The sequence below is a fragment of the Frieseomelitta varia genome, unplaced genomic scaffold (assembly GCF_011392965.1).
Source record: "Frieseomelitta varia isolate USP_RPSP 00005682 unplaced genomic scaffold, Fvar_1.2 scaffold_579, whole genome shotgun sequence".
In the NCBI taxonomy this organism is placed as follows: domain Eukaryota; kingdom Metazoa; phylum Arthropoda; class Insecta; order Hymenoptera; family Apidae; genus Frieseomelitta; species Frieseomelitta varia.
In genome coordinates, this window is record NW_025110344.1 from 113,258 (window position 1) to 129,282 (window position 16,025).

A 16,025-nucleotide genomic window follows, 5' to 3' on the forward strand; every position below is an offset into this window, starting at 1 on the left:
GAGGGGATCAAGGATGGCTGTGGCGGCGCGCCACAGTATTTTTGGAAACGAGTTTAACAGCGACGACAAGATGATTTTGATTAGAAACGAAGAAAACAAAATGGCGGAAAATATATTGTATTGTCTCAGTTGTTAAGAATCAACCAAAGTAAACGGTCATCGTAAAGATCTTGTTACATGTTAATTAAAAAATAAATAGTTATCGTTATAGTTACTTGTTAAATATCTTGTAATATATTTATTTATTTATTTACTTGAAGGAGCGAAAGTCTCCACAAGGCATCGATTAAAGTTGGATCAGAGCTATTGTTCGAAGTATCTCGCGCCGATTGGCCAGTGGGTTAATGATCCCCCATTGTGTCAGTGGTTTTCGATGTTTCGATTTCGACGATGCATCATCGACGTGGCTTTCTTCCTGAATGAAAACACGTACGTTCGCGACACGAGCTGAAATTCGGTGCTGTTCCGTCGTGCAATAACGGGTCGATCATGCTCATTTTCAGGACAATAAACGGACTGGACGGTGTCGTAGATGGTGGCGATATGGGGGGCCAGCCTACTTCATTCGTACGTGAAACTTTACGTTTCCACGTGCGATAGGTCTGTTACACAATCGTTCCGTTCCCTCTTGCCCGCTCAAAATGGAACAAATTACTCACCTTCCAGATTTGCGCGAGTTGCGTTATGGCGATGAAACGTGTAAGCGTATAAAGCGTATCGTGTATGTGTATCGGGACTTTTCAAAGTGTGGGTCGCGGCTCCATGTGATACGTTTGCGCAACTAAATTTCGGGGTCGCAGAAATTTTAGCAAAACTAAACAATTAATACGAATATTTGGCTTTGTCTTTAGTACGTGGTAAAATTATATTCGCACGTACACCGAATAACTGTGTTTTTGAATAAATTTTCTTCGTGATTTATTATCGATCGATCGACCCATTTTCGCCAAAGGAAACATCAACGCAGCCGGAGAAAAACATTCGACTGCTGTTTGAACAAATCTTGAGGAAGTATCTTCGTTAAGGGTACCCAGTTTTTCGTAGCTGGTGGCAGCATTTTCGGAATCACTATGTAGATAGAGTGGTGGGCATGAGGACAATCGTAAGAAAGCCCGTTAAGGTAAACGTAACGAATAATTTCAACGTGGAGTTTTCGTCGACTCGGCTGTACAGCGATTGTGTAATCGCCAACAACTGTCCCATCTGGAGCGCGTAACAAACAGAGCGTGCGGTAAGTTTGTAAGCTGAGAAAAAAAAAAAAAAAAAGAAACGAAGAAAAAAGAAGGAAAAGGAAAAGGAAAAAGACAACTGGTCGTGAAGTGATCATCTCGTGCCTTTGAAGATTCAATTTCTGTTTGATCCACTCGCGTAAGTTTGCGTATCACGGTACTATGGCATCGTGCCACTCGAGCGAGACACACCGATTTCAGATGGAAATTAAACTCGTACCTTGGATCGAAAATAAACGGGTAGCAAGTGTAAAAGCATGGTTCGCAAATACACTGTTTCGAAGAAATAAGTCGGTGAACGTTGGTCGCGAGGTAGGTTCGCGCACGGACCTTGTAACACTAAACGTCTTATCTGCGTAGCGCTTCCAAGGGGTTAGAAGAGTCGATTTATTCCGAGAATACGATCCAATGAATCATTAGTATTAACGTTAAGAAACGACAGTCAGCCTAATAAGAACAAGGTAAACGAGAGGGACTACATTGTTGAGAATCTCAATCGACAAACCGTGTGTGATGTAGGATGTAGCTTCGAACAAGTTCTTTCTTCCGCGTAAATTCCCTACTTCTGCAACAAATACGTTCGTAGCAGAATCGAGGATCGAAACGTCAAGCGAAAAGAGATTTGACGTTTGCCAACGATTATCGACTGTAAAACAGACGCAAGTAGAACGACTCGTTAGAATCGTACAGAGAAGCAAATTAAAATACTTTGTAGAAGGCAAAAGTTCGATCGTACGATGAGGGAAGTAGCTATCGAATTTATTATTTTTGTCAAATCCAAGAGAACTGTTCGATTGTTATTCAAGCAGCTCGAGTTCGAGTCGGACGAAAGTTTTCATAACGATACGACGAAACCGACGCGCAGGAATCGTTAAATTTATTTCGCGAAGAAAAATAACGTTCGCAACGTGTGTCCTGAAAGGATCTGGTTCGGACACTTGACCTCTCTAGAAATATTTTTACTTTACCTTGATATTTTCTAGCTAGGTCTTCGTCTTTAAAATCGTTTCGATTCCTTTCTTCTTCTTGTTTTTGTCGCGTTGTTTATTCAGTTTATTTGCATAACGAACGAACCAAGTTCGCATCGAATCGAGGCTGAAAACGGCCATTCCAATCTTTCTCCGGTCAAGTATAATTATTATTAGGGCAGCGAGTGTACATTTATACGTATTCAATTTCACCAATTTTCTGTAACGATATTACTCTCTGTACGTTACCTTGGACGGGTGAACAGGTAAACGTGGGTGAATGTCGTGCGAACCTGCGAAAAAGTTGGATTTATCCTTCACGATGAAACGATAAAACGATAAAACGGTAATTAAATTAAAGAATCTGACGCTCGCGAAGCCAAAGTGTTCTTCGAAAGGGAGGAAATTTTTGAAAAATTCACTGCTGCGAAATCTTTTCGCAAAGAGAGACTGTGAAAAATCTTATTAGCGACGGTAATTTCCCCGACGATGCGTGCCAACGATCGTAAACGTATCGTAAACGTAGCGTAGAATGAGAGGGAGCGTTTATTAGCGAGGGATTATTAGCAGGCTGGAGCTTCGGAACGTAACCAAGGGCATGCCGAAGAAAGTCTCAACGCGTAGTGTTGAATGGAAGCAGGGGGCAGGGGCCAAAGGGGGCCAAAGGGGGCCAGAAGCCGGGAGACAACAGGCAGAGGGGGAGATGCGGCGGAGGCGTGATGGCGGAGGGAGGAAGAGGAAGAAAGGGGGGCATAAGTTATCTTTCGCAAAAAAACGAACGAAAAGAGCTTTGCCTTGGATTACTTTTCGTAGAGCCCCTGTCCGTCCCCCACGTCCAATTTCACCTCACCGGTTTTTGTAGATGCCCACCGCCGATGCCCACCACCTCCGACCTGCTGCTCAAGGGTTCGTCGTAGTCGTCACGCCGCTTATAAAAGCAGAGGATCTTCTTGGCATCTCGTCAGTTGCAAAACAACGACGAGCCAATTCGAATAGCGCACGAACGCCATGAACGCCATGAACGCCATGAACGCCAAGGTGAGCGCGATCGGTCGTTTGTCGAGGAATAGGATCGGATTCGGTGCCAAAAGCTTCGACAGTGCCGTAATCTTTTTTTTTTTTTTTTTTTTTTTTTCTTAAAGCATCGAAAGGTTCTAGATCAAAGTAGAGAAATTGTATCGAAATTCCACGCACGAACGGAGATCATTTACCTGAATGAAAACGTTATTGCAGTGTAGTTTGTAGTTTGTAGTCGGTTTGATTTTTGTAAAAGTCAAGCCACGATTGAAAATTCTGTGCTGTTTGAGCTCGTATCTGTACGATTCTCTTTACTTGGAATTTGGTTGTTTGATTTTCTTTCAGCTTTTCGTCGTATTCGCCTTGGTGGCAACAGCCTTGGCCGAAGAGCAAGCTGCAGGGGATACGAAGAAGGACAAACGAGGTATCTACGGATTGGGATACGGCGGTGGTTACTCTGGTTACTCTGGTTACGGTGGTTACGGTGGTTACAGTGGTTACGCTAGTTATAATTTGCCCATCAGCCACGGAGTTTCCGTGATAACGAAGGAAGTGGCGGTTCCAGTAGCGCATCCAGTCCCTGTTGCTGTCGAGAAGCACGTTCCTGTCCCGGTTAAGGTAAACATTTCCCTTACTTTCGTTTGATTCTTGGCGATCGTACATTGTACGAATTGAAAGTACAACGGGACGAATAATTTTCGGTAGAATCTCTTTGGTGACGTAAAAGAGAACGTAACGTAGATGGGAAGGAAAATTTGGTCGTCGCGACGTGAAATCGAGAGAGTGGCGCGATCGAAGTAATCTAAATGACTCTGACGCGCGTTCTCATTGAAATCGAGTCGCAATCGGCGAAGGCTCGAGGACCTCGAGGACCTCGAGGACTCGGAGCTTGGAATCACGCTCTGTTTGTCACGGAATATCCGCTCGCGTGATTGGCAGTGAGCGCGCCTTCATCGTCTGATGTTAATTAACGTTTCAATGTAAACGAGCGTTGGCTATTTCGTAAGCCAAGAACGCGTTGCAAATTCCACGCGTTCGCGCTGGCTTTCTCGGAAAATATTGCGACCACGCAATCGCTCGCATTTTATCATATATCCCCTCGTTACGTTATTTCCGTCAATCGAGCGTAGATAAACGACGCGACGCGACGCGATCATTTTCAATTTTTTACGTCGAGATTGTGCGTTCGTGCAAATTTATTACATCGCGAGTCCCGTGTCCTTTTGTACGACGAAAGATGACGAAACAGCTGATGGTTTGTCTAACCAGCTAACTCGTCGACGTGCTTTGTTGTTGTTGTTCCAGGTACCAGTGGCCGTGCCTGTCGATCGTCCATACGCGGTCCACGTTCCGAAACCGTACCCAGTCGAAGTGACCAAGCACGTTCCAGTGCCGGTCGATAGGCCAGTCCCTGTTCCAGTCGGCGTTCCAGTCAAAGTTCCGGTGCCAGCTCCGTACGCCGTCAAAGTACCACAACCGTACGCTGTTCCGGTCGTGAAACAGATTCCAGTATCGGTCGTGCAGCCTGCGGTGGTGATTGAGAAGTACAACAACGGCTGGCAAAGCGGCTACCCTTCTGGCTACTCCTCCTGGTAAACGTCCTCCTGTCCTCTCGACGCCCGTTCTTCTCCGTTCGACTCGTTGCAGCTAACCTCCATCACGTCACTCGCATCAACGACGTGGTCAATGTCGTGTTGAAAATCCAGTGAAAAAAGAACCGATTCGAATTCCACTGACTGCCGACTGAGAAATCACTCACTTACCGCTAGCTAGCTAGCTAGCTAGCGTTCGTTTATCCCCTTCTGTTTTGAATCTCGCGATTTGGTTTGTCCAAAATCGATGAGGCGCAGATCGATTATACCGATCGGACGATCGGTAGTCCTCGAACATTGGATGGACGAATACGATTGCTTATTTTTGTGATGTTAAACGATGTAATCGTTCTGTCGCGATGTACATGTATGTACCTATAACAATTAGTCCTTTCTTCCTTCGTGCGTGTGTAATAATTCAACGCACGGCGAAAACTAATAATTATTTTGAAAATAAAATAAACCTCTTTGTTTCGTACTAAAGCCAGCAATGACTCTTTGAAAAGAAACGACAAATTTTCGAACCTTGCAAATATTTGTAACCACCCTCCTTGTAACGCGAACAAAGCCAAGAGTTTCAACAGTTAATCAAATCGATTGTCGAAACTCGTACGCATTGAAATTATATTGAATTCGTCGGCTTCGTCTTGCTTGGGCAATTAGGTTATGTAAAGTAGCGTAAAGTAGTCTCGATCCCTAATTATAAAATGAAAAAAAGGACGCAAAAACGTTGTTCTGCTCGTTGTTAGTTGCCGCCGTTTTGTATCACTGTGAAATGCACGGACGAAACAAAAAAAGGGCAAGGTAAAAAACGCACGTACGTATTTACAAGGACGCGAGAACTAGGGACGCTTTTCACGCTCGGAGTAGGTGGGAAATAACATCGCTAGGCATCGAATGTACGTAAACATATACACGATACGAACGTTGAATCAACCGTGCGACTCGTCAAACCGTGACATCATAGTTCACTTTCCATTCTATCGGAGCGTGAAAGATCCGCGTCGTTCTCCTCACGGTTAAACGCGGTTATTATCTTTTTTTTTTTCCAAAACGACGTTAAAAGAAGGATCCAGTCTGCGACTGGAACACTGCGTAGGGGTTTATAAAATACAAATATTTTATTTAAAAAATATAGCGAATAAAGAAGAAAAAGAAGAAGAAGAAGAAGAAAGACGGCGTCAACAAGAACAACAAAATTACAAACAACAGAAACTTAACGAGTCAGTTAAAGTCACCGAGACGCTCGGCGTTCATTCGAAGCGTAGATAAACTAGCGTACGTACATACAAATACACGTGTAGGTACGTAGGTACAAGTGAAGCAAAGTCGCTTCATCGAGAGACCGATGAGTTCAACGATGCGAGTTGTATTCGGGTTGAGAGGGTTGAAAGTGGTCATGGCCTCCTTCCTGGTCCACCGTGTAAGAACTGTAATTTTCCGATTGGTGGCTCAGATGATCCCCGTGATCGTATCCGCCGACTCCGATACCACCCTCGGAGTGGCTGCTGGCCTGATACGGGAACGGGTGTGGTACCGGATAAAAGACTGGCTTGTTCACCGTCACCGGATGAGGAACCGGAATCGGCTGCGGCACCGGGACTGCCTTCGGCACCGGTATTGGTATTTGTTGATGAATCGCGACCGGGACCGGCTTGGACACCTCGATCGGCACGTGTTCCTGGACTTTCACTAACTTCGTATACGGAACGGCGATCGGATGGTTTACCGGCACTGGGACGGGTATGTGATGGGGCACCTATCAAAGAGAAAGGAATTCTATATAAATCGATCTTTGATTCTGCGCTCGCTGGAAAGGAACAGGGTCGTTTAGCTCGTCGACTGACTCGTACAATCGTACAGTCATATTATACGGATCGATTTTACGAACGTTTTCGTTTATAAAACGATCCAACGCCATTTTAATTCTTTGGAATTAGTAAAGAAGATGCGAGAAAATGGTACCTTGACCGGATAGGGGACTGGTACTTTGACGACCGCCGTCTTGGTGACTTTGATGATCTTTGTCGGTATTTCCTTCAGATGAACCGATTCCGAGATGAGTTTCGGCTCGCTGGCAAGACCGTGGCCTTCCAGGGAGGTGAAGTGAGAGGGTCTCGCTGCGACCACCGCCAAAGTGAATAAAAACTGCAAGCGTGTAATTACGATTGATTCAAGTACGTGCACGTTTGTACGTGATGTAGATGAAAGTAAGGTCCCTTTCATTTTTCAATTCTGTTCTTTCCTTTCTTTCGAGATATTTAAATCGAAGGTAAATCTCGTTGTTGACGACAACTGAACGGTACAATGGGATTTGAACTTTCTCTCCAAATTCTTTTTGCACGATAAAACCGTAAATCTATACATATATATATATATATATATATATATATATATATATATAGGTGTGCCGAAGATTTTCGATACGCGAGTACTTTCTCTCAATCCTCTTTCGAGTAATCACTTTTGAAACGCACGTAGTACTTACGCGCAGCCTTTTGACAGCAAAAAGGAGAGGCAAAGCGAGGCGAAAGGATTAAAGATTCGACGATTACACTTTGTAACCGCGAGCCCCCTGTAATCTCACTCTGTAAGTTCACTCTTCGCGAGATGACAACGAAAATGGAAATGGTAAAATGGAAATCCGTGAAAAAATGTCACAGCGGTGGTGTTTGACCAGAGGTTTGTTCGATGACGACGCCGACGCGACGATACGAGATACGATAATGTCATGTCTTGATGATGAACTTACTATTCGCCACATCGTCATCCGGTTGTTGAAAGTAAGTCGATTGGTGTTTCCGATTGGACGAGTCACACTGACAATTGCACTGCCAGCAGTTGCTTATATACGAGGACCTTCACCGTCACCGATTCACGAAGAAAGCACTCTCTTTCCGACTGGCTTGCGTTCTCCGATCTTGTCTTCGCTTCTCCCATTTTTTTTTCCTTTCTTTCTTTCTTCCTTTCTTCCTTACTCTTCCCGTGTCTCACGTACCGCGAGTTCGACGACCGCCTCGCGTCCGGCCTCCGTCTCCACCACGAGCCATTACGCTCTTTTTCAAGTGCAATCGAAATCTAACCGCGCGCACACGCGCGCATCCTCCAACGTGCCAACTGCGCCGAAAGGGAATTACCGTTTACTCTTTCGTAACCGTGACGACCCTGTCACGCAGCTTTCCACGCAGCCTCGATCGATTCAACGCCTTTTCCCATTCCCATCAATTCCCTCTGCACGCTCAAGGAGTCAATGGAGTCAAACAACAACGAGTCCATTGAGTATCACGAATGTTACTTTCGTCGTGTGCTTGGATGCCTTTCCTCCAAATATGTATGCAATTGCTCGATGGCATTTCAAACGTGCGTTTCTTTGACGCTGTTTGGCGCTCTTCAACGAGCGCTTTAGCGAAAAAAGGATACATATATATATATATATATTATGTTACAGCGTTACTCGTGCTTTAAGAATGAAAATTTAATTGTAGAAAATTTCAGCAAGAGATTTAACGATTTCGGCTAATCAACTTTAATTGTGCAAGTAGAAATACGTATTGTAGGTATTTTTCTACTGGTCGACGTTGCAGATTACGGACGATCCTCGACTTTTGTACCCAATTGATTCTTGAAATGTGTACTGCGAGGGTTGAAATGTAAGAAAGTAGATCAGTGTAAGGGAAAAACCGTCAAAAAGTGTTTTTAAAGTATTTATTTTTTAATGAGGCGTTTATTAGCATATAAATAAATTTTATACTTTATCGATTAGTGTCTGATGTTTTCTTTACAAGTTTATATGTTAAAGATGGTTGAATTGTACTCTTCTTTTCTCGATAAAGAGTTCTGTAGCTCTTCGTACATGAGATATATGCTCTTCATTGGAGTCACATTGTTCCGCGATGATTGAAAATTGGTCGAGATGCTTTTACGAAACATGGTAAGAAATATGTACGAAAGTCGAGGACCGCATTTCTGTATATAGAAATTTTAAATCGATTACACGTACTTGGAGAGATAGTTGGAACAATCGCGATATGCAAAACGCCTTTCACGCGAGGCTTGGTCACAGGTTTAGAATCGTCTTTGGATTTGCTTCGTCGTTTGCCGAGTGTTTCGCGGGCGAGGAAATTGCATTAGGAAGCGATACTTCCTGCGTAAACTTGCAGTGTAATTTCCTGCAGTGTAAAAAATGGCGAGAGTGGTCGACGATTCTGAAATGAACAAACGGTGCGAACGGATTATTCGCGGCCGAGGGAGAGGACGGTGAAAGGATTATCGTAGCCAAAGACTAAAAAAACGTCCAAAGTAAAAGGACTATAATCTGGATCATCTGGCTCTTTCCACGTTCTTCCATGCGCTCGCGCTGTGCTTGGGCGAGAAAACGTGCCCCTATACGACGTCGCAAGGTTAATAAAATACTGCTTAATCGTCACAGATTGTGTGTGCCACACGATTTGTTCAACGCTCCTCGTTCGAATTGTAATCTATCTTTGCAACACGTTCCGTGGAAATTTTCATTGAAAAATTCTCCGTGTAAAACTCTCCTCTGCTTCTCTTTGTCGGCTTGTATTGCTTAAAGTCTGAATTGGAAACCAATTGCGATCCAATTGCAAGGATAAAAGTATCTTGGGCTTGGTGGTCGATGACGGCGTGACACGATGGCGTTCTCTCGCAGAGACGGTAAAAATCGGGTTCGGTACAAAGACAAGAGTGAAAACATTATCCGCGCAGTCCTCTTTCTCCTCTCACTTTCGACGGAAACCTGTCGATTGCTTGCCATGTACAGAACATATAGGTCTCGACGTTCAATTTCTCGTCGATTTTTCGTGTAACGGAACGCTAATAAATATGAAGCGCAACAATTTGCATCGCGTAATTTCTATTTGGCTCGTTTTACAGGAGAAAGGCAGAAAGTCGCACGAAACGAGAATCATTCGAGCCGAATTTTTATTTATTACGACTGACCTAGCACGCAAACTAGAGTATGTACGCGGACTGATATCGGATTCGACATAACGCGTCTCGTACGTTCAATGGCAATCATTTGTGATCATTCTCTTTCACTTTGTCGTTCAGAATACGAAACGGATTGATGTCAGAGCGGAAGAAACGACGCGACAGGCGAAAAGAGACAGCACGGTCGCGGCGGTCGGGTGAAATCCCCCGTTGACTGATACGGATGGAAGATCAATCGGGATAATTAGAGCGCGAGTCTGAAGCTCTCTTTCCTTCCGTAATTCGCTGGAGAAGGTAGCTAATGATTAGTAGCTGTAGAAAAACGATAGTATCTTTTTTTTTCGTTTATTTGATTTTATGCATTTGCACGTGCGGTCAAATTTGACGACAGGTAATTTACTCTGACAGCGCGATTCACCGCACAACACAGACAAGATATGTGAGACATACGATGTATACGTTAGGGCAGTGACGGCGAACCTTTTTGAGAAATAGGTTAAATTTTGTTCGTTCGTTATTTTTTGTTAGTACTAGCCTGTGGGTCACTAAGTCAGTGGCGTCACTTGGAAAGGGGGAGGGGAGGATGGTTAAAAACTACTTTTTTTTTTTGTTCTCACTTTTATAATTCTCTAAAAAGTTTACGTTTCCTTTCTTGTTTTACAACTTTTACTTTTGCAAGTGAAGAGCAAAAGATCAATGTCGACGTGAAAAAATTGATATAAAAGCGGTGACATCATGCCCAGTGACCCATGCACTATACATTAGATATATATACTTTATTTCTTAATATTTTTTATTGTCTGTTCTTTCTTTCATTATATAAAAAACTAGCAAAGCTGCCCATTCTGAGAATGGGATCTAGTGTGTTTTTTACTGTTCATTACATCTGTTTGATCGTAAGCGCTATATAAAATTTTTTGGACACAAGTAACTCGTATAACATTTAAGACTCGAAATACCTATATGTATACATAATCAAGTCGTAAATCCTCCATAAAACACAATTATGCATTTATTTCTCACTTTAAGGTCTAACCGAACACTTGTAATTTTCTGAACATTTTTTGAAAGGAGGGGTTCGAAAAATAATTAAAATTCTTTTATATATATGATGATAAGTTTATAAAAATCAACGCGTGTGTCATTTAAAAAGCCTGTGTGGGTCAGTGTCTGACCCACGGGTCATAGGTTCGTCTTCATTGCGTTAGGGATATCTACCAGTCTGTCTGATTTGGAAGAAATCTACGAGTAGGTGGTGTTTCATATTCTTGGAGACTAGTTTCAAGTTTTAACAATAGATGGAACTAGTATGCCACTTAGGTAAAAAAAATTCAATTGGTGTATGAGTTGGAATAACAATTGGACAATTCGCAAAAAATTACACTGTTGCAGTTGTATCAACAAACGAACGAATGCAAGATGAAATTTTCCGAATTGTAAGCTGACCAGTATAAATCACGCGTAGAAAAAGTTGAAAGCGATCGATAATATATATTAAAATATTGAACGTCAAATTCCTAAAAGTTGCGACGGAATTGCAATTTTTGATCTACTTTGTATGTCTAATTTTGAATTTTCGGCTCGCTCAACGAAGGCGCGCGTCTTGCAAAAGCTTTAAAGAACGGGTTTGGTTTCTTTCTTCTAGAAACCAAGGAGAGAGAAAGAATTTCCATTAATTTAAATAAATAATTAGATGCAAATTTTTTTGCAAACTTTTTAAAAGTTAAAAATCAATGCAGCGCGGTTAATTCCACGTAAGATCAGCTCGATGATGGCAAAATTACGAAATTCGTTTTATCGCCAGAGTTTTTTTTTTAAATTCCACGAATAGAATTCTGCTTTTTGCAAAGAAGGCAATAAAAAGAGGAATGGAAGAAGGGGAAAAGAAGAGAGAGAAGAAGGGAAGAAAAAGGTTACAAGAATCACGATAGCGCGTCGTTTGCATTTGGAAAGTTATAAAATATTATGACGTAAAGCACAATCTGTATGAAAATACAAAGTTAGTCGCTTGGTCAACGAGAACGAACGAGGTTAATACTCAAAGACGTTCCCGTTGACAACGGTCCATTAAATGTTACAAAAGTCCACAAAGCCTTTTTATCTGAAGCCTTTAGAAGCTTCGTATTTTCTTAACGAAGCTCGTCGATGCTCGTGCACGCGTTCACGGAACGTTGCCCCGTCGACGAGGAGGAAAGAGAAAAAGAAAAGGAAAACGAAAAAATCGGTAGACCGATGTGTTAAGAAGGAAGACGCACAGAAGATTTGCATAAATCATTCTTCGTTATACGTATATTGAGAGTGTACAGGCTGTGGGCGCGCAAAGGAGAGGGGAGGAGAACCATCAGTGTCAAAATAAAGATGGAATTCGGTTTCGTTGAATCCTCCGTCTCGCATCACCAACGCAACCGAAAATTTATTTATGGTAATATTTTGTCCACGGCGATCATTTACCTGACACGGGCCCTCTCTCAGAGAAGTCAATTAAAATATCTAGTTCTTCCAATGCCATCCGAAATTGCGAAATAGATTGGAGGGAGCATCGGCCGAGTATAAAAGGTCGAAATATCTTTGGGATGACACTGGATTCCTCGTTCAAACCCCGTACCGCCAGCATGAGGTTCGCGTTCGTCACTCTGGTAAGGATTTTACTCTTTTTATCGTTTTCCGTCGAGTATCATTAAGTATCGATTCGTGGAAACGTTAATTGGAATAGAATGTACCTGTTGTTCGATCATTTCGTTATATTTTTATTCGGCGAATAAATAATTTCGATCGTACATTATTACGATTATTGAATTTATCATTTGTATTTGCTCAATGTTTTAAAACCGATCAACGATCGTTTCGGTATTCGTCGTTCCACACGTTCCACCTGTGAAATTTGAAAAACAGGCGCGATCACAGAGGTGTACGTGACTTAAAAATGTTTCAGACTTGCTTGGCGGCTTCTTCGGCTTTATCGCTGCCGAAGCAAAAGAGGGACATTCTACCTGGTGATCCACGATACGACGAAGCCAATAATCATCATCATCACCACCATCATCATGGTCAGGAGAACGTAGTAGAAGACGTAAAATCTGTCGGTGATGTTTACGCGGAGGTGCCACAGAATACTTATGGATCTCGGTCGAGTGTTCCCTTAAACAATCAGTATTTGTTACCGCTTGACGACGTCAGTAGACAAACCGCATCAGTACCAAACTCTTACGGAGTTCCCGATACCATCCAAGTAACTGAAATAAATAACTCGATCGTAGAGGATTGCATTTCTGTAAAATGGCATTCCACTCAGAGAATAAATTATGTTTCCGTTTAGATTTCTCGAGTGATCGATACTTACGCGGGACCAGAAAGAACGATATCAACCGCCACGGTACCTGTTGAACGAGTCGAGGTACGTACCTTGTGTATAAATAAAAGCACGTATATGTATAAAACTGTCATTCAACTGTCGAAAAATGTGGCGTTGTCTTATTAATTAATTTATCTTACTCTGATTTTGCACTTGTAGACGGTAAGCGTTACACCGCCTTTAACTTCTTACGAAACTCCCGTAAGCAAAACCACCAAGGTACGTATGTACATACGTACATTGATATTTTCTAGAATTCATTTGTTATTTCAACACTCGATTTTCGACGATATACGATACATTTCGTGTGAAATTTTTTCAGAGTACGGTAGGAATCGGAGCCACCTCCACGGTGAGAGAGGTCGACGTATCTCCACCAGTTAGCGAGGTACAGGTGCCTGTTGTAAAAGGTAGGAATTTCATTACGACAGATACAGTGAATGGTATTCCATTGACAATGAAAAACAGTGAATAATTTCACCAGAAAGATCGTATGACCCGTGAATCCACTTGGTCTCATTTTAAAAAGCGAAGCTTCCATTTTGATAGTTTGTTTCTTTCGAAGATGATTTTACATCGTACAGCGGGTGGGAAACTGAGGAACGTGATGTAAAATCATTTCCGAAAGGAACAAATTCGACGACTGTCAAGGTACAAGCTTCGTGCTTTAAAATGAGATCAAATGGATCGTTGTGACATTTTTTTTTTTTTTTTCACAAAGTTACATTAGCTTGAATTGTCGAATTGAATGTTTCATTGTCATTGATGGTTACAGTTATGCTCTTCGCTGTAGTATGTGTTTTGTGACGTCTGAGACGATTTCGAGATATCGGGATAAATCAGAAAAAGGTGGACAGTTCCATGGTCAGAATGTTTTCGTTGCAGAGGTTACGCGTCTTACTACTGGAGTGCAAACCGTAAAGAAGGACGTGGTTGGTAGAGACCTGCTGACTGATGGTTACGACGTTTCTTCTCGCGTCCCTACCGCTCTTTATTCAACGGGATTCAATCCCTTTGGCGTCGTTCCCATTGGATACAGCGAAATTAATCCCTTGACGTCTGTCAATCAGGATGTCAATCTAGATGTCCCTTTGCCTCTCTCGCTGACTCTCCAAGTCAGCAAAAAGGCCCCAAACACGTACTCTTTCCCGCAATCTCCTGTCGAATTTCCTACAATTTCCTCTTATCAGCTCCATCCACACGTGGTGCAACATGCACCACAGCCCGTGAACACGTTGTACTCTTTACCTTCTGTCGCCTTGGTCAGATCATTTTCCCCGCTGCAGCATCTATCGTCCGTGGATAGAGTGCGGCCGGTGCAGCTGGTGCATACGGTAAAATCCGTCAAGTCGGTGGAGACCACGCCGATTCAAGGACACACCGTGCAATCCGTGCCGTCGTTGGTGAATACTTTGAACACGCCGATCGAATACGCCGTGCATCCCGTGCAATCGGTGGAGACCGTATCAACGACCGTGCATCCAGTCAAGTCGGTGGACATCGTGTCAACGTCAGAAACGGTGGAGTCTCGCGATACAGCGGCGGAGGTGGTTCAAAGCAACGTTGCACCCGCAAACGTAGTTCAAGGTCACGTCCAGACGCAGGCACAGAGGGGACCGATAACCGATTTCTTCCAGAAGCTGAACGTCACGTTCTCGTTGCCATCGTATTTTCCATCTTTCCCTTCCTTAGGCTCCTTAGGCTCCCTAGGCTCCTTAGGCTCGACAACCACAGCTTCACCTCCGGCAGCCAGTCCATCCCGTGTTTCGTTCGCTGGCACTTACAACCAGCAAAGTATCAACGTCGACGATTCGTTGCTGCGTAACGACAACTTGGTGAAGAGCGCGTTGCCCGTTACGTTGCCTCACGAGTATGTTCAACCGACGGACGCCAATGGTGGATACATTTATTAAATGGCACGCTGTAAATATCTATTTTACTTGTATTAATAAACATCTATTTTACGTACGGTAGAAACGTTAAGCGACGTGTTTGCTCGCATATCTTACGATATCTCAGGAGAAGTTGAATGGAGTAGTAGAGTAGTAATCTCACACGGTGGAAGATAATTTATCACCTTGAGTGGCTGTATACTATAATAATTGAACAACACGGACAATTCCAAGACGATAAACGTCTTGGACTTTTGACGAAGGGGAGACATTTAGTTAAGAGTCGGATGTAAAACACGACTGCGTGACAATTTTAACTAAATAAAATTCTTTTATTACAAACCACATCAGATTGTTCTGCCACTGTCGCCCTCGCTTTTCAACAAATATTCTTTATATATGTATATATGTATGTGTGTAGTTGAACGCGCTTGCTACCGAGACCACTTATGTCGGACACGATGCTCGTTACGATCGGTAATTACGATTGGACGAGAGTATGGACAAGTAGGAAAGTTTGATCATACTCGTATTTGAGGAAGAAGATACATTCGGTAAGATCTCTGTAAAAGATACGTTGGACGAGAGAGCAACGTCGTTACCACAGTCTACACTTTCCTGAGGGATTCATGTTCGATCCAACAGGGCATTTCCATGCTTCGCTGAATTCCTGGGAGTTTTTGAGAACTCCGAGGAGTCTCACGTGCCCGGGACAGTGGGAGTCTTGTAGTATCCATTGCAAAGATTTTGGCGTGTAGGCCTCGCACCAAACCTAAGTTTCACAGATAAAGATTGACGAGTTACTCGAGAAACTTGCTTGTTGAGAAAAGGATTGTTAACGCCGCTCGATGATTTCGAATGACGACGGACAAGCCAGGGCTTCTTGCCAATATATAAATAATATTGTATTATCGTATATTCATCGCGGACAGCGATTCGTGCTCTTTTTTTTTTTTTTTTTTTTTTTTTTTTTTTTTTTTTTTTTTTTTTAAAAAAAAAAAAACCCCCCCCCCCCCCCCCCCCCC

General features: G+C 42.9%; 3 protein-coding genes across 3 annotated transcripts; 2 read left to right on the forward strand and 1 right to left on the reverse strand.

The window, feature by feature from the left end:
- The first annotated feature begins 3,062 nt into the window (after positions 1–3,062).
- Positions 3,063–5,289, forward strand: LOC122534187 (cuticle protein 63-like). The gene is made up of 3 exons (XM_043664569.1): positions 3,063–3,235; positions 3,560–3,832; positions 4,520–5,289. Exons 1-3 carry the CDS (start codon positions 3,206–3,208, stop codon positions 4,808–4,810), a joined length of 594 nt encoding a protein of 197 aa, XP_043520504.1. The 5' UTR covers positions 3,063–3,205; the 3' UTR covers positions 4,811–5,289.
- Positions 5,290–6,030: 741 nt separating this feature from the next.
- LOC122534186 (cyclin-dependent kinase inhibitor 1C-like) lies at positions 6,031–7,944 on the reverse strand. The gene is made up of 3 exons (XM_043664568.1): positions 7,559–7,944; positions 6,772–6,954; positions 6,031–6,565 (listed from the first exon to the last, which is right to left on the reverse strand). The coding sequence occupies exons 1-3, from the start codon at positions 7,574–7,576 to the stop codon at positions 6,161–6,163; spliced, it is 606 nt and encodes a 201-aa protein (XP_043520503.1). The 5' UTR covers positions 7,577–7,944; the 3' UTR covers positions 6,031–6,160.
- A 4,326-nt stretch (positions 7,945–12,270) lies between these two features.
- LOC122534205 lies at positions 12,271–15,342 on the forward strand. The gene is made up of 6 exons (XM_043664595.1): positions 12,271–12,392; positions 12,689–12,985; positions 13,073–13,150; positions 13,268–13,327; positions 13,431–13,518; positions 13,994–15,342. Exons 1-6 carry the CDS (start codon positions 12,330–12,332, stop codon positions 15,019–15,021), a joined length of 1,614 nt encoding a protein of 537 aa, XP_043520530.1. The 5' UTR covers positions 12,271–12,329; the 3' UTR covers positions 15,022–15,342.
- Positions 15,343–16,025: the final 683 nt, after the last annotated feature.